The following is an 18,263-nucleotide window of genomic DNA, read 5'->3' as shown; positions in this document are numbered from 1 at the left end:
TCTTACAAAGTGTTTTGCTGCACAGAATGTTGGATCTGTGCAGTATCGTGCGTCACGTTGAGTTTCTATGATATCATATCATACATTGTATTATCAGATGTTTTGTTGTTGTACCTGGCTGAGATAGAAGGTGAACACAGAGACAGACACAGTACTCTTCATAAGAGGATGTTCATATTCTGCAAACTGAAATATTTTCTTTGTGAATTTGTCATGTGACCATCCTGGTTGTTGTTACCGACTTTGCAAGATGCTTAAATAAATCAAATTAATCAATCAGTTCAATTATGTTGTTGGGTAATCCTTAACAACAGATCAGTCAGTAGCTTATCATAAATCTGTCGGACACAAGATGTAAAGGTGTGCTTAAAAATAGAAACACTGCGGTAGTACACAAACCTCCAAACTGTACTCAGTGATCACTAATTTCACATATGGTGTTTGTTTGTTTGTGTTGTTGTTGTGACATTGTACTTCTGTAGCTGTACAGTGTGAAGTTAAAAGTTAAAAATAAAGGAGCGAGACACATTTGAGTTTAAATCCACTTTAAGGAGAGCAATAATAATTAGAAACAGCTATGCACAGCAACCGCAGTACTTACAAGCACAGTAATGTTACCGTCAACGTCCGAAAAGTTTTCAGAAAATTGCATATAGAGCCTCGAGGAGTAGAAGAAGGACAGTTAATACATCATGATTAATATGCGGATGCCGACAGTGCCAGAGGGGGGAGGGTGAATGTGAAGGAGTGAAACATATTAATTAAGGGGTCACCTTCTGAGCTTAGAGGGACTCGACAGAAGCATCTTCCATGACGTGACACTGAACAAATCCATGAAAAAAGTCACCACTATGTTCATAAAGACGCCGTGCTTGTGCCCATCAATCATATTTCACACAATGTGTTTTAATATGTGACTTATAATACTGTCGTTGTGCTCAAATATACTTTGTGTCTGGAAATTGGACTTGTATTTGTTGTAAAATGGATTTTATCCAAAGATAATCAAGTTTTTTGATGAAAATATTTGTTTAATACGAATACTAATCCCCTTTTTTCTGTGTATTCTTAATGTTTATCCAAAAGTACACTGCTACACAGCAAGGCTGCATTTGTTTATCCAAAAGTACACTGCTACACAGCAAGGCTGCATTTCTGGGAAGAAAATAAATCCCTTTTCTCTCTCTCTGTCACTCTTTCTTGTGTCTTTCTGTCCATTTTCCGGCTTCCCAACAGTCTCAGTCGTCCAGGTCTCTGGAGTCAGTCCCCATAGAACAGTCTCAGTCGTCCAGGTCTCTGGAGTCAGTCCCCATAGGGAAGAGCATGTCACTCTCCAGGGAGAGGTTGCTGCCCAGGCCGGCCATGCGGCTCCGCAGCAGAAAGTGTGTCCTCCTCTGCAGCACCCTCTGCTGCTCCTGCTTCAGCTCCACGTAGGAGCGCGAGAAGGTGTGGAAGATGGAGGTGACGGGGAAGGCCATGAGCAGGATCCCGCTCAGGATGCTGCTCAGAGCCACCACCTGGCCCGGGATGCTCCTCGGCACCATGTCCCCGTAGCCCACTGTCGTCATGGTGATGACAGCCCACCAGTAGGTCGCGGGGATGCTGGTGAACTCCTGCGTGGTGACCATTTCGTTCTCAATCAAGTACAGCAGAGGGGAATACAGTGCGATGGCCACGCACAGGAAGAGGAGGAGCAGTCCAAACTCCCGCGTGCAGCGGCGTGCTGTCAGGCCCAGAGTCTGCAGGCCGAGCGAGTGGCGAGCCAGACGCATCACATAGAGGATGCGCAGGGCTCTGAGGACGCGCAGCACCAAGCCCACTTTGTCCAAGTAGCTGCTGCCGGAGCCCAGCCTCTTCTCCCCTTTGGAGGTGCTGTCCACCACCAGGGTGATGTAGTACGGCAGGATGGCCACCACATCTATCAGGTTCAGGGGCTGTCTGAGGAAGGTCAGCTTGCTTCGGTCTTGAATGAAGCGCAGGGTGAACTCCAGGGAGAACCAGGCCACGCAAACCGTCTCCACGATGAAGATGTTGTAGCACATCTGGGAACACGTGCCCTGGTAAATAAAGAGACACACAGGTGAGCGTGAGTGTGAGTGGCAGCTGCAGTCACTAGAGGGAAGCATTTCAACATGAAATCCAAGAGCCGACACGATGGGATGCTGCAGCGTTGAAGACATCAAGGTGCAAAATATTTCTACAGCCGACAAGATAAGGAGATGAAATATTTAGTTTTAGGAATATCAAATATATTCAAATATCCACACTGTGCTTCATGATGCATGTTTTCTCTGAGTGTTAGTCTTAATGACGTGGCAGAGACGGATCAAAGCATCTCAAAGCAAATATTACATGAATCCATATCAGTTAAAAACATTACGAAACACACTCCCACAGAGCAGGAGATTGGTTTGGAGTGGAAGCACCTGAAAACTCCAGTAAACCTGCTCTCACTGGAACACACACACACACACACACACACACACACACACACACTGTTAATGCAACACTTTGTTCATCCGGCTGCAAGAAAAACTAGAGGCGGCGGAGCTGTTAGCACGCGATTACTGGCACTTTTAATTAAACTGCTTAATTCAGACATACTGAGAGGAGTGAGGTGTGAATACGAAGCGTCAGTGTCAGGGCAAACATGATACTGTAACTTCACAAAGTACAAGTCTTTTGATTTGAACACCAGTGCAACTTTGTGTTTTCCCAGTACGACAGTACACGTGAACCTGCTGGTTCTGAAACTTGAGTCAGCAGCTGCAGCACAAAATGTGTTTAGTTTGAAATAAAAAAAATAAAAATAAAAAGAAGCGTTGAGATTTTTGGTGTTGGCCTCCTCCCACCTGCAGCAGCACATGTTTAGTATCTGTACTTCATTTCCTGAGTGTATACAAGAACAAGTGAGGGTTGAACATTGTGAAAAAAAAAACACCGAAACATTGTTTCTAAAATGGAAAGAGAAGTGGTTGCAGTTGCTCTCCACCTCTGCGTGGAAGTAGAAATTTCATCAAAAAAGCATTTAAGGGAAATGAATCAGTTCTTTTTTTTTACTCTGATGCGTGTGGCTCAAATATTCCACTTTCCTTTGATTTGAGTTTTAAAAAATAAAAAAGTGCTAATTACGGTTGTGATTGAAGTCAGACAAAATAATGAAAGCATTTCATGGAAGCAGACTGAGGCGTCTTCAGATATTTCTTCGGCGGCTCCCTCGGCAGACTCCCTTGTCTCGCTGCAGCAGGGAGGTTTGACGGATGAGACACGCCATCATTAGACTGTCTTTAATGACTGCTTTTCAAAATGACGCGACAGTTTACCTCCGCTCAGCTTTTAAACACAGCTCACCAGTCGGTCGCGGTGCTGCTGGGTTCGGTTGTAAACACTTGGAAGACAATGAAGTTGTGTTGGGTCATGTCTTCATTTTCACTTCTCCTCACTGACATGAAAACACTTCTTGACTTCTTGGCCCCGTGTTCATGTTTGCGGTAACTTTTCTCCCCCCTCCATGTGGCTGTGTGTTAAAACTCATTAGTCTACTCACCGCCTCCTCCTCTTCCCTCATCGCAGGCATGGTGCTGATGGACAGGTTGATGGCAGTGATGGTGACAAACAACACTGACAAACAAGCGAAGATCTTCCCGGGGAGGCCTGAGTGAGGCCTCTCCACCATGTCCCTCAGCTTGCCCATGCACCGATTGAGTCTGGACTCCGCCGGGTGCTCCCTGTGGCCACTGTCTGAATCCAACAGATCCTCCAGGAGTTCCTCCTCCTCCTCTGCCCTCTCCATCGCTTCAAACTCCTCCACGCGCTGCAGCAGACGCCGGCGGCAGCACCACTCCAGGCTCTCCTCGGGGACCCCCCAGTAGAGCAGCTCCTCTCTGAAGGAGAGGGCGCACATCTCCCTGAGGGTCCGCAGCTTGCCCGCCCGCAGGAAGGTCAGGATGGTACGGAAGGCACAGGGGCTGCGGTCGAAGAAGAACTCATTGTGGGTAACGTCATAGTCGTCGCAGATACTCATGATCTCATCAAAGCTGCTGCAGAGGTGCAGCTGGCCCAGGCGAGACAGGGGGAAGTCCTCCAAGGTGGTCCAAGGCAGCTGGTAACGTAGGCCACCCACATTGATGATGGCGTGGAGTTTACGGGCGCTGGACAGCAGCGTGTCATCGTGAAGGGCGTTGATCTCAGGGGCCCGCTGGGCCCTCTTGTAGAAGGCTCCCTTCTGAGCCTCCTCCTCTTGTAAGGGTGGTGCGTTGAGGGAGGTGTCGGAGGCGCAGCTCAGGGCACTGTAGTCATAGTCGGAGCCATCGCCCGCCAACAGGGTCATCTTTACTGGTCTGCTCACATCCCTGTGCTCAGTCTGCCACCATCACACTGTGAACAGAGAGTGAACACATTAGTCTCTCATGTGGCCTCGTATGGGCCGTTACTTTAACATCAGCAGCAGGAGGCACTTAGATCATTTGCATTTTAATTTTAATGGCCACTCATCGTTATGGAGGGGGCGCAGCCGTATGCAAACAACCCACTCACTGAAGAAATGAAACCAAAACATGAGACCTGACTGAAAAATTCTGTTCTGATGTTGTAAAGATCCAAGAAAGCACAGATTAATATGAGCGATGAAGACATTCTGTCAGTAACTAACATCACAGTGTTCGTTAAAAACACAAAACTTATACTTTCTTAAAGCTTGCACAACCCTTGTAGAGTCTACGACGAGTCACAGTGGATTACAAACCTTCACAAACATATGGACTGCTGTGAGATGAATCATTCATTCATTCATCCAAACCAAGCTTCATCAAACTTCTGTCAGTATAACAGACCGCTGATTGCTACCTGCTCGTGTCTACCTGTGTCACACACCCTGTTACAGACAGTTATTAACATTATGTGACAGTCACAAAGTACAAACATTAAGTAATTGTTGGCCACTAGGGGGCAGAAAACATCCTGAATATACACATAATTGTTGGCCACTAGGGGGCAGAAAACATCCTGAATATACACATAATGTAAAAACATGCTCTTAAAGGAACAGTTGCTCATTTTTTAAAATTTTTTTCTATCAATGAATTAATAATTTTAGGCTGTTTTTGCTTTTCTGCCGAGAGTTTGATGACGACTGATTGATACCACTCAGCCAAGTAACAGCCAAGGTGTTAATTAGCTTAGCTTAGCATAAAGACTGGAAGCAGGGGGAAACAGCTAGCCTGTCTTGCAACCTCACTGTGATCACAAGACTGGAGGAAGTCATCAGATCCCTCAGTTCTTGGTTTTGAATAAACAAACAATGCATGAAATGTTAGTGAGCTCTAGAGTTGCTTTGTAACTTTGTAGAACTTTGCTCACTGTCTCCACCTGCTTTCAGTCTTTATGCTGAGCTAAGATTAGTAATTAGTGAACGGACATGAGATGTATCGCACGGCAGCAATGTGATCAAAAGGTCAAACCTGACAAAAGTTGTGCTGCAATAGAAAACACATTTCTTCCCTCTGAGATAATAAATCAGTATTATTTGCACAAAGCTCCCAGGAGAGCACTGAACATTAAATTAAAGCTTTGTCACCTCTGACATTAGAAAAAAAACCAACACGTCATGATCTTATAGCAGAATATGAATATGTCATTTATGCATCATTAAACACGATCACTGATCTGGATGCATCAGGCATCGAGGGATAACAATTTCACTCCCGACAGTGTGCATGAACATCTGTTACCCACAGCAGTCTGGGAATTATGAATAATAGCCTGATGTTATTCTGGCTGCTGTTAGATAATTCACTGATGTAACTGCTTTGTGCAGCTACTGAAGAATCTATATTTAAAAACACTGAAGTGTGTGTTTTTTTGGTTGAGGTGTGTAATCACAGACAGGTTCTACACACTAATATTTCTGCCGTTTGAGGAAAGCTAGACGGAGAAAGAACAATACATAAGAGAAGGAAAGAGGAAAAGTGTTTACTGGATATCACCAGTGCAGCGAGGACCTCGTGGCCTGTGTCCAAACTAATTTAATCAATTACAGTAATTTAAGGGGAGGCAGGTTAGCCAGTCAGGAATTAAAATGTCAGTGCCTGGATTCTGGGTCAGGAAGGAGGCCCCGGCTTCTAAAAACAGGGACATGGATGTGTCACTGAACGGTTATTAGGCACCTGCACTGTCAGCCTCTGTGAGCCGCTGATTACAGTCAGCACCATCTTCCACCCGTGAAATTAGAGCAAACCCACCCCGACCTCGTCTCTTCAACACTCTGTGTTAACCCACGCTGCTGCTGCTGCTGCTGCTGCTGCTGCTTGATGGCGATTCATTTAGGAGCATTATTAAAATAGTTCAGAGAGCAGAGAAAATAATATTTTACACATTTTGAGAGCAGCTATCAAATCAACACTTGTCTCGTCTAACAAAACCAAAACACAAGAATGAAACCCGTCCCTCCTTTTCTGCTGCTACGCATCCGTAAATTCTCACATTCTCCCTCCATGCGGCGGAGGTTATCAATACGCCTACAGTGCATCACAGTGTGGACGTGCACAGGCCTACGCCACTCTCCTACTAGATTAAATCACACTTAACCCCTTGAGGCTGTTTGATTTCTCACTTTGCCTTCTAAACCGATTGTGCTTTTGCCTCTCGGCGGTCGCAGGAGCATTTTTTAAAAACTCTTGTTTTTCTTTTCTGTTGTGCCTCCTCTCAGGGGGGGCCCCCGAAGTCTATCTCGCAAAAGGAAAGATGAAACGCCGCAAAGACAACGCAGGCTGTTTTCTCCCCCACCAGATCGGCTGAGGTCTGGCCTCGATCCGTGCCAGCGTTATCACAGCTAAGCCACAGGGCATGTTCTCCAGATTGCCTGGTGAGTCACTGGGTTGTGAGTCTCTGTTACTGCATTGTGCGTCGATTTCCCACAGAGCCCTCTCCTCAAGAGTCTTTGGAGAGACCAATATTGATTGAGGATGATTTTAATGAGCGTGATGATGAGAGACGAGCACCGAAAGGTCAAAGCACGGCGAGTTCTCGAAGAACTCTGGAGCCTTTCAGAAGTTGAAGACGGGGTTGATGTAATATTTAAGTTATCGGCCTGCAGGGAACGTTCCTGATGGATGATTCTGATTGATAAAAAAATGAACACGTGCAGAATGTGAGACACGGACAGCTCATTTACTGACGATTGCTATTTATGGCTGCATATTTTGCAGCGTGTCATTTACAAAGAATCAGAGTTGGACAGATTTTTTTTTCCCAATCTGTCTCCACGAATCCACGATTTGCAATTCAACTCTGGTCCGTCCACGAAACACAAACACATGGAAATTAAGTGGGTGATCAGTGTTTCTGATGAAAATGTGAAGCTCAGACACTCACAGTGAAAGTGAAACATTTCACAGCTGTTAACCTTCACGGTGACTGAGTCTTTTTTCTTTGCACCCATATTTATTCTTCATAATGTCTCACTGTTACAAAATGACAGCTGTCACATGAAAGTGGAACTTATCCGGTACTCTACCTCAGACTAAATGTCCAATCAGAGACCACACGATGTCCGTTTGTTCTTCCCAACAACCAATATCTCCTCCCATAACAGCTCATTGCTCTCTAATGGACTGTAAGAGGTCGGTGTTTCCAGAGATGGTCTCGCTCCCCCACACACTTTCTCTCTGAAATCTGGTTAAATACTGAAGCAGCTCCAACCCCCTGAAGACATTCCCTTACAGTAACTCCAGCAGGAACAGTTGTAAACACAAACGTTTCTCTTTGGTCGTACAGTAAGTGGGCGGTTTTTAATGCATACTGAAAAATTCCTGGAAGAAGCTCTAGCTCCAGGACAAAAAAGAAAAAACTCTGTGGTCTGTGGTCCACCGCAGTGTGCCATGGAGATAATACACTTCAGTAATGGGCTATGGAAGTGCTAAGAGCTGTTTATTTTATATCCGGTTTGTATGCATCCGTCTCAGCACATCGTGATCGTGTTTTAAAATCACAAAGACAGCAACCTTTTTAAAGGTGATACTTCACGTCTCCAGCTAATTAGAAGCATCACACCTCTGTCACTTTCTGTCCCGTCCCCTTCACTGTCCGTCCTCTTAAAGCTGAGCCAACCCACCACATCCCCACATTTCTGCACCGCCGCTCGACATTATGCCTCAGCACTCCCTCGTCCTCTTAGCCCTGCAAACTGTGACATTTCATATTTAACCAGCCCACAAAACATCCCTCCATCTTCCTCATTTAACAGCTTGTGTTCACTGTATAGAATATGCTTTTTTCTCTCTCTCTTCCAGGCTTAAGTGGATGATTGTACACTCAAGTGTTGGACTAACTTGATTATGTAAAGATTACATAACATTATTCTCCATGTTGTTTGTGTGCATTAACTAACACTCACTTTCTGCCTCAAGCATCCGATCACCTAATCGCTCCTGCAGCTGATAAAAGTGGCAGCGTGTGTGCAGGCAGGCAGGCAGCAGCTCATACCGGTGAGGACCAGTGGACTGTCTGTCACTCTGAGTGTTTTCAAAGGATCTCTGCTCGAGTGCAAGGTCCCCGCGAGGACGAGGTGACAGAAGGTACAAGCAGTGAATGATCAAAAGATGGGCGAAGGGTTGGAGGAACTCCACTCCACTCTTAACGCTATTAGACTGTGAGTGAGTTGATGAGATGGAATAAATGGAGCAGACAAACAGTCGCACAGGGCTTCCTTTGAGGATGTGAAGTGAGCTTACATCCAAGAGAAATAAGACGAGATGCTTGACGGGCTGTGCTTGAATGACACAGGATTTCACAGGCCACGTGATACAAACTGGAGTTTATTTAAAACATGTTTGCAGAGTGTGGATTGGACTGTGAATAGCTGTGAAAATATCTTTTATCCTACTTACACTTTCAAAGCACATCCGTCACTAGATTTGTGTCAGGTCTAAACCCTGATTGAAGATCTCTTTGTGTAACAACTGGTCCACTGGGAAATAGTGTTGCTGGTGGGGACTGGGACCTTCGACCTTTTAGGATATGTATCTCAAACACATTACATATGAAGACACCTGAGGATAGCAGCTTATAATTAGTTTGCGGACCCTGCTTTGTGGAGGGGGGGTGGGAGTCAGACAGCAGTTGGCAGTTAGAGCGGGGGGGGAGAAAGTCATTAGTTCATCTCATTACAGTCTCAATTACCTGGAGGAGGGAGAGGAGGGGGGTGATCTATTAGGTATGATATATCAGTGATCCAAAGTCTCAGAGAGGGTATTTGCGTTGAGGATTCATGATCACATTACGAGGCATAATATAACATCGACTTCAAAGCGAGAGACCATGCGCTGTATTGAAAATGATCTCTCATGGATTCACTGAAACATAACGTCAGCCCATAATTCACATAATTCACTGTCTGAGGACTTAAAGTGGCTCTCAGACTGAAAAGTTTCTCTTCTGTCGTTTTGTCTAATTTCAGATTTTAAAAAGTGGCTGTGGTTCAGATGCCTCTGTGAGCATATAGTTTTATATATATATATATCACTGCCTGCTGAGCATGGCGAAGAAAATGCCCTGAATGTTGTCTCTGATGAGATATCAGTAAACGTTGACAGATCATAACATGCTGTAATGTTGCTGCAGCCTTGTTATCATGGTGTACGTGCAGTGTTTCCACTGTGCAAGTCCCTGTCATCTGTCAAAGACACGTCGTAGATGGACGGAAACATAAAATGCCACTTCTATTTACAGCATCAAGGCAATAAATCCTCTTCTAAGTTGAGTTTTAGTGCCTTGCATACTTGCACAGATCTGATTTTTTGAGTAAATGCTGCAAAAAATGTCAGTCAGCTCCGTCATTTCCAACTTCTGGCTGTGAAAACAAACTCCCAAAGTGTGACTTACAGCTAAGAAAGTGTGTCTCACCGTACACCAAACATCAAGTTACAAGAATGTAACTGTAATATGTTTTTTAAAAAACAAAACAAAGAACATACTCACTGTGCTCCTGAGTGCTCAGCAGCTGTTGGTTTGCTCGAGAGAGAGAAAGCACATGAAGGAGAATATGAAATGTGATTGTCAGCTTCTGCTCGTTTTAACTCCATCCATGTGCAGGCAGCGCCGGGCTTGTGGAGTACGAGGAGGTTATTCGATGATCATGAGCAACAGGCTGCCTCGCTTCCCCTCTCCTCTCCCCTCCCCTCCCTCCCTCCTCCATCCCTTATTCCCCTCCTTCCCTTTTTGCCCTCATCTCTCCCTCTCTCCCTTTATCTCTCTCAACTCCTTTCTCTCCCCCCCTTCGTTCCTCAAGCGCTGACATCAGAAGTGGGTGTGCCGTTATACCAAAAGCTTTTGAGAGAAATCCATGGCAACCACCATCTGGAGAGCAACCCCCCCCACCACCACCACCACCATCCATCCATCCATCCTCCCTCCCCACCTTTAAATGAGAATAATCACTGTCTTTTGATTATAGATTCACGCAAACAAAGGTTTGTATTTGCCCTGTGGGTTACCCGGCTGAGGGGGAGGGAGGGCCGCTTGTAGGCTGGCTAAGACTCACCAGGGTGTCCAATTTTAGACAAGTGGTGGGAAATGCTATCATGAGGTATGATGATAAGGAGGAAGGCATGGCTCACACAGAGAATGTTGCTGTCTTTATGTTTCTTTCTGATGCCTTTAACAATCATTCGAAGTGATTCCTTGTCTTTATATGATCTGATCTGAGTCACCAAACTGAGCGTTTGCACTCAGAGAAGGAGATATTGTCCAAAGTAATTGAGGAAATGCACTTTAAAAGAGAAAACAATACAAAATAAATTGGATTTGTTCGCCGTGCGCGCGGCATGTTTGCATTCCGTGTTGCCTTGAGGTCTATTATCCCTTTATTGATCTACCAGGCTTGAAGTGCTGAAGTAAACACACAAGACGAGTCAATCTCAGTGCATTATGTTCACTTGAGCGCTGTTAGGACCCATAATGGTGAAGTGAACCTAAATGTGCATCACCTTTTTTTGTTGGGCTTTGTTTTGTTTTTTTGTTTTTTTCATGTTCGTGTGAGATATGACGTCTGTTGACCAGAGGTATAAGTGTGTTTGTGTTTTCATACAAAGACACATGGGAAAGAGAAGGAAGCGTGTAATTCCTGTGAGCTATTATGTCTTCCGAGCGGAGCTATTTTCCACCTGGGCGACTAAAAGCAACTGAAGATAATGACACAGACCAAAGAATGAGAATACAGCAATCATGACATTTTCTAGGAAAAAAAAACAGAAGAAAGAAAGACATCCCTGTGGTACAAATTCATCATAATGACGCGGCTTATAAAATTCAGATTTTATATTTAGAGACGTATGACGTCTTTTCCAAAACAGACAAACAAAATTAAATGATTATCATCCATACGCCGTGTTCCATCGACCCGGGCTGCATGTCAGTTTTGTTTTGACTGAGATTATGCAGCACATAACCAGGCCACCAAATCAGAGTACCGTATGATATTATGATCATGTGCCATGATAGCAAGACGAGCAAACACCACTTGATGGGTGATTCAAAGAAATAATGCAAAGGTGGGATTTTTCCTAATATTGGAATGAAACAGAGTCTGCAGCAGGTGTGATTTCTACTTTATCAAGCCTAAAGTTACATAGTTCAGAAGCAGGAGTACGATGTGCAGAGTGGGAATGACTTCATTCAGTGCACCATCAAAAAGACTTAAAATCTGACTCCTACAAAGATGTTATTTTAAGAAGCAGCGACTGGTTGTTGTGAAGTTTCCACCAAGTCAGCTCCAGCAGTGATTGCACAGATGTTTACCTGCTGATTGTTGATTGCTAATTACTGATACAACTCTAACCCGTTTTGTCCTGAGGACCGATGCACTGTTTTATTTTCTCGGCTCTGAATCGTTCCACTGCTTCGTGCTGTTAAATGAGGTCAAACGTTCAGCCTTCCCCATGACGGCTCTTTGATCCTAATAATCAAATACTTTTTTTTTTCAAAGGCACCTTTCATCTCCAAAACTTTGGGGATGATAAAAAGAAAATGTCAGTGGGATCACTGTCTTCCTGACAGAGGTGAAACTTCTTTACTCAAAGTTATGAATGCAGATGAGGCTGATTCTTCTTGATGGATGCAGAACTATCTGTCTCTTCCATGAAATGTTCACACATTATTGGATTCTTGATAGCATACAACACACGTGCACTACTAATCAATGTGGCTTAATTTACGCTTCACTGATTAGTATGCACGGAGTGCCTCAAGGCACAATTATTGGGTCACTGCTGTTTTCCTTTTTTAGCGTGTACCCACATATTCCCGGGCGACTCGGCTGTATATTCTTTAAAATCTCTTCAGTGAAGGAATAGTTCAACGTTTTGAGAAAATATGGTTCTGTATTGTAGAGAAGATTGACATGACTCTGCACTGAGAAAGGTTACTATGGTCTTGCATGTAAATCTTTGTATAATATGTTAATTGGGGAAGCTTCAGAGGAGCCAGTAGGCAGATTTTGTTACGTTACATTAGAGCCAAGTCTTCATGTTTCCACTGGTTGCTATGCTAAGCTGACCAACTGCAGATGCATGCTTCCAGTAAAGACATGAGTGATCCAATGAAATGAGTGACTTGTGTCGAGACAATCCCAAAGGAGGATTGTCTCAAGACAATGTTGGTTTGTTGGTTTCAGATGGTGCCATGTTTTATTGATCTGCAAGAAGGAATGGACAATAAATACAAAGTTTATAGAATTAAAAATGTATTTTATAAAAGCTTGTGGCTCTAATGACCAAAGCCTGTTGAGAAATAATCCAAATGCCTCTGTGTTTAGCCGCTGACATTTTAACATTTAGATGGGATAGGCCGAGTTCTCATAAGACATTCATGAGTTTCAACCACTGAGAGTGATCGAGGAGAATACTTTGTGGGATTCTTTGAATAGAAACAGGCAAATTATTTATTTCTACGCAAACAGCCAAGCTCTTTCATTGCAATGGGTTCACAGCTGTTGTTCCCTACCATTGTCATCAGAGTAACTGAAATGTCTTTCTTTGTTAGCAGCTCTCGGTCACGTGCATAGTTGATGCTGGTTGTGCAGCAGGTCTGATGACATTCATTTTAAAAAACGTTAGACAAAGGCCTTGACGTTGATGAGAATCACTCTAATTATCTTGTTTTTACTCAAGTTTTGAGCAACGCGTTCTAGGAACTGCAGCTCGGGGTTCCTCTCTTAATGACATTCAGCATGCCCTCCTGAAGCTCTGATGAATTAAGAAACTGAAGTGAGTGTAGGAGGGAAAATGAGATTGATCATCTAATTTTCTAATTAGCTGACCTGTTGTGGCAGGAAAAGTATGTTAGACTGCCAGGAGGAGGACAAAGGTCAACTCAACAGCAACGAGGCAATGTGCTGTATGACGCAGCCAGAAATATAAAGAGGCTTTGCAGTGATACGTAAGAAATACCCTAATACTACCAACACCTAAAACGGAGCGGCTCAGGAATGGCTCTGCTCTGGAATGACAGAGTACTCCGCCGTCCGCCAACTCACACATAATCCGTTTGTGATGCGGCTCCGCCGGCCACTGAGCGTCGGAAGAACGCACGAGATCTCGCAAATTTATAATCGTGCGATATTGCCGGCTGTAGTCTCTTTGACTCCTGCAATGGTATTCCACGCCGCATCTTTTTTTCTGGTGTCCTTATAAAAAGGATGTGAGGTGTCATAAACCCTAACCCTGGACCTCCAGAATCAACATCTCCTCATCCATGGTGTCAACAGGGTGAAAAGACGCCTGAAAACCTCTGACCTTGCCCATTATGACGTGTTCTTGTAATGAAAATCGATCCACGGTGAACACGGAGTATTTTATTTTGAAAATCAATCATTTTGTAGCTGATTTCCTTCCCCGCACAATCTGCTCTGTGCTGAATTTATACGCCGTGCTCCGGCGTCCATGAAAAATAGAAGCTCTGCGTATGTGTTGCGGAGGGCTGCCGGTGGCCGCAGTCGTTCCGGAGTCGTGTCGCAGCGGGAAATTGAAACGTATCGTTCCACATGCAGTGTATTTTAGGGGTTAGTCTTGCATTCTGTCAGCAATCAGTAGTGAAGTGGGGGGTGTTCAGTGCTGTGAACCTGTAGGTGCTGATTTAAACTGCGTGTAACATGAACTGAGGCAACGCAACGTAATCAAAAACCAAACAAACCTGAACGGCACCAGCCCTCCAGGAGGAAGCCATCTTGCAAGCAGCTGATGACAATCACTCAACGAGGTGGGAGGGTCCAAATCACCTGAAAATGACCTGAAAGAGGAAACAGAAACACACTGAGGCAGAAGTATAGAAGCATTCTCTGCAAAATCAAAAGGAAAATGACCCCTGTGACCGATACATGATTATAGACCTGTTATACATAAATAGATTGTTTTTTTGATCAATCAGCATCATGGGCTGTGCTGTGCTAGGTCTGAGCTCTGAGTGCACTCAGTGTACTTTGTGTTACGATGATATTTCAGGCTTTAGGTACACACATTCCTGAAATTCATCACCTTTTAAAGTAAATTTGCCTTTTTAAGCTGCGTTTTGTCATCTGCTTCCATCATGTTTACAAAGAAACCGTGATTAATCTGCAGTGTTATGTAATCCGTCTGTCCGTCTTCACCCGCTTTATCCGGATTCGGGTCGCGGGGGCAGCAGCTTCAGCAGGGAAGCCCAGACTTCCCTCTCCCCGGCCACTTCTTCTGGCTCTCCCATGGGGACCCCAAATCGTTCCCATGCCAGCTGAGAGACATAGTCCCTCCAGCGTGTCCTGGGTCTTTCCCGGGGCCGCCTCCCGGAGGGACGTGTCCAGAACATCTCACCAGGGAGACGTCCAGGAGGCATCCTCACGAGATGCCCGAGCCACCTTAACTGGTTCTTCTCGCGGATGGCTGAGCTTCTCACCCTATCCCTAAGGGGGAGCCCAGCCACCCTGTGTTATGTAATGATTAAATAATTAAAAATTAACTAATTATTACTATAACAATTTTTTTTAAATGTAAAACCTCAATCTTTAATAAAGTAACTAAAATTGTCAAGTAGATGTCATAAAGTAGGAGTAAAAAGTAGCACAAAGTGGAAATACAGCAACTACCTCAAAATAGTACTCAAGTAAATGCACTTAGTTACTTCCCGAAGGTGGTGCTGTACAGTTACTTCACATGACACACTATGTCTGCTGATAGAAGGATGAAGATGTCTAGTAAATGGGAAACTGACGAGGTTCAAGGTGCCAAAGAGGCCCAGCTGAGTCTGTTTGACTGTCGTAATCCCAGCTTTGCCTTTTCAAAACACAACTCGAGTCGAGTTGGCATCGCGAGTGTCAATATTGTAACTTCTTTGAGCGCGAGCAGGATGATAAAGATAACCCTCGGTATGTGCTGGAATCAAACAGGGGGAGGAATGAGTAGACAGTATAGCGAGACCTGCTGTAACGGAGCGGAAGAACACAATGTATGACAGTGTGGAAATGTGTGGGAGGTGTCTGTGACCTCAGCCTATTTCTGACAGCTGTCGGGCCACGGGGTTTGCTCAAACAACACACTGTGCGTGGTGTTCACGTGTGAGGAACACTGAATACGTGTGTCTTTAAAGGTTACAGGTAGTGTATGTGTCTTTGTTTGACTTTTTAAGACACTGTTGGATTCAAGGTACAAATGAAATCTCTCTGATATTAAATGTCACGGAGAATAACTTTAGCCTTGATTTCGTCCCCCCTGTGTGCCATAATGATTTTGCAGATCTTCTTCTTCTCCTTTCGGCTTTTCCCTTCAGGGGTCGCCACAGCGAATCTAAAGCCTCCATCTAACCCTGTCTTCTGCGTCCTCTTCTCTAACACCACCAACCTTCATGTCCTCTTTCACTGCATCCATGAACCTCCTCTTTGGTCTTCCTCTAGGCCTCCTCCTGTCTCAGCATCCTTCTACCAATATATTCACTCTCTCTCCTTTGGACATGTCCGAACCATCTCAGTCTGGCCTCTCTGACTTTATCTCCAAAAACATGTGCTGTCCTTCTGATGGACTAATTCCTGATCCTATCCATCCTGGTCACTCCCAAAGAGAACCTCAGCATCTTCATCTCTGCTACCTCCAGCTCTGCCTCCTGTCTTTTCCTCAGTGTCTCTAGACCAGTGGTTCTTAACCTGGGTTCGATCGAACCCTAGGGGTTCGGTGAGTCGGTCTCAGGGGTTCGGTGGAGCGTCCGCCCTGGAATTTTTTACACCATTTGTTGCAACATATCTTTGTGAGCAATCGTTTTCGAGGATGCTGAACATAAAAACTAAGAAAAGGAACAGACTTTGCTGTGAAAATGACATGAGACTGGCACTTGCCAAGGTGAAGCCACGCATATCTGAACTGGTCTCTCAAAGGCAACAGCAGAAGTCACACTGAGGTAAGTTGTTGTGAGTTCATGCACTGTGTTGGTTTTGTTATTTGAACAAGGTGATGTTAATGCACGGTTCATTTTGTGCACCAGTAAAAAAATCATATTTTATTTTTTACTAAAGAAGGGTTCGGTGAATGAGCATATAAAACTGGTGGGGTTCGGTACCTCCAACGAGGTTAAGAACCACTGGCCTAGACCAAACAACATCGCTGGTCTCACAGTTTTGTACACCTTTCCTTTCATTTTAACACATCCAGCAGATACGGCAGCAATATTACCATTTATTTTGGAGTTGTGTTTCTGACCACCTGTTGAATGTGAATCCAGCGTTCGCTCTCCTGTTATCTCTGTTTCTTCAGCTCCTGATATTAAATCATCCTTGATTATTCGCGTGATGACACATTTTCACCCTTGATATCGTGAAATGTTAAGTCGTCCACCTAGATACTCTAAAAATTCCATCTCCCAGAAGTAGCTCGGGGTTCTATTTCGAACCCGTTTTTTTGGCAGGTATCGTGGTCCATCTGTTGTGTGAACCAGTTTGCATAGTTTCTATAAATGCGAGCTCATTTCGAACACTCTCCTCTTGATGTAATGGCTTATTGAGGAGCGTTACAGAGACTGTGGCAGCTCGACAAAAGGCTTAAAAGCAGCCAGATCATGCCGGCTGAAGAGGTTGATGGTAGAAATATCGTCTGATTCAAGTGCGGGGTTTTAAATGAGCTCGGTCAGTAGTAAAGCAGCGTGTTATAAGCACAGGAAAAAATAACTCTTCCTACTCACGTCTCTTCAGACACACATCAATAAAGACCACAGCTGTCATTTACATATGTGAAAATACCTCCTTTTATATAGTATCCACTAATTTCACAGTGCATAATTAACATGTATCAAACAGCTTTGACAGACCAACGACTGCCTCCAGTTTTATTGCTTATTTAATGAAAAGATTAGAGTGGAAACTAGTGAGATTAATTACACTGTAGAGTGAAGGAGAGTCACCGCAGGCTTCGTCTCATTTCTCAAGGAGTCATTGAAATGATACCTTTCTGGTAGAAGCACCACTTTTTATTAATTGGAAAGGAAATGTTTGATCTTTTCATCGTTTCAGCGTCACGTGAGTTGCTAGAGAAATTAAAAAACGAAGTAAAGAAATCTCTGAGGTCTTAACTCGCCTTTAAAAGCTTGAGCTTGAGCTTTAAACTGCAAACCTGTTATCAAACAGATGCATATTTATAATCCATCAGGTATGGAGCAATATTAGCATTCGCTTGTGGACAAGCAAGTCCAATATTCTGTACTCTGTTTTTGGTCTCCACCAGCTAACGAGAAACATACAGAACCTGGCTCTTTGGTTGCAAGTTTTTAGTGTGTCGTTGATTTGCAGAGCTGAGATTTTATGACTTTATTTGAAAGTGAAAGTTAAAGATTGACAAGAAAGGAGCGGAGGGAGAGAGAAACAGGATGACACGCAGCAAAGGGCTGTGGTTTCGATTCAAACCAGTAAAGACTCAGCCTGCATGCTCCAGAGTGCAGTAAAAGTTCAAACTTTCACATCAAACTTTGTAATTTCATCCACTGTTATTATAGAAATATTGTTTATAGCCACGTATAGACCTGCAGTGAAAGAGAAAAGGTTTGAAACCATCACTGGACTTCCAAACCTTTAATCCAGACTGATCTGACATACATTTAATGCAGGGCATAATTTATCATGGAATCGTAATATATTTTATATTTTCCACAAAAAGCTGTGAAACAATTCAGTATTAACACGTCTTCACTTGTGACGCATGTCTGATGGATTATGGATGTAACGATCATTATCAACAAGCCCGTTCAAGTCACAATTTCAAATT

General features: G+C 44.1%; 1 protein-coding gene across 5 annotated transcripts in view; it reads right to left on the bottom strand.

Moving 5' to 3' along the window:
• Positions 1 to 1,280: 1,280 nt before the first annotated feature.
• The window catches only part of kcng1 (potassium voltage-gated channel, subfamily G, member 1), a 28,414-nt gene continuing 11,431 nt past the window's right edge, over positions 1,281 to 18,263 (bottom strand). Inside the window, exons 2-4 of one of the 5 annotated variants that reach the window (XM_027288313.1) lie at positions 14,185 to 14,280; positions 3,548 to 4,377; positions 1,281 to 2,057 (exon numbers count right to left, since the gene is read on the bottom strand). In XM_027288313.1, coding sequence (XP_027144114.1) covers positions 1,281 to 2,057; positions 3,548 to 4,330 — 1,560 coding nt within the window. In that variant the 5' untranslated portion in view covers positions 4,331 to 4,377; positions 14,185 to 14,280. Of the gene's footprint in view, positions 2,058 to 3,547; positions 4,378 to 7,513; positions 7,636 to 8,481; positions 8,558 to 9,971; positions 10,169 to 14,184; positions 14,281 to 18,263 lie in introns of those variants that run through there. The other 4 variants (XM_019268786.2, XM_010737053.3, XM_027288315.1 and 1 more) reach the window with 4 other exon arrangements.

This window comes from Larimichthys crocea, chromosome XV (genome assembly GCF_000972845.2).
Source record: "Larimichthys crocea isolate SSNF chromosome XV, L_crocea_2.0, whole genome shotgun sequence".
NCBI lineage: Eukaryota > Metazoa > Chordata > Actinopteri > Sciaenidae > Larimichthys > Larimichthys crocea.
Note: the sequence above shows the minus strand (reverse complement) of the source record. Positions and strands in the feature narration are given on the sequence as shown.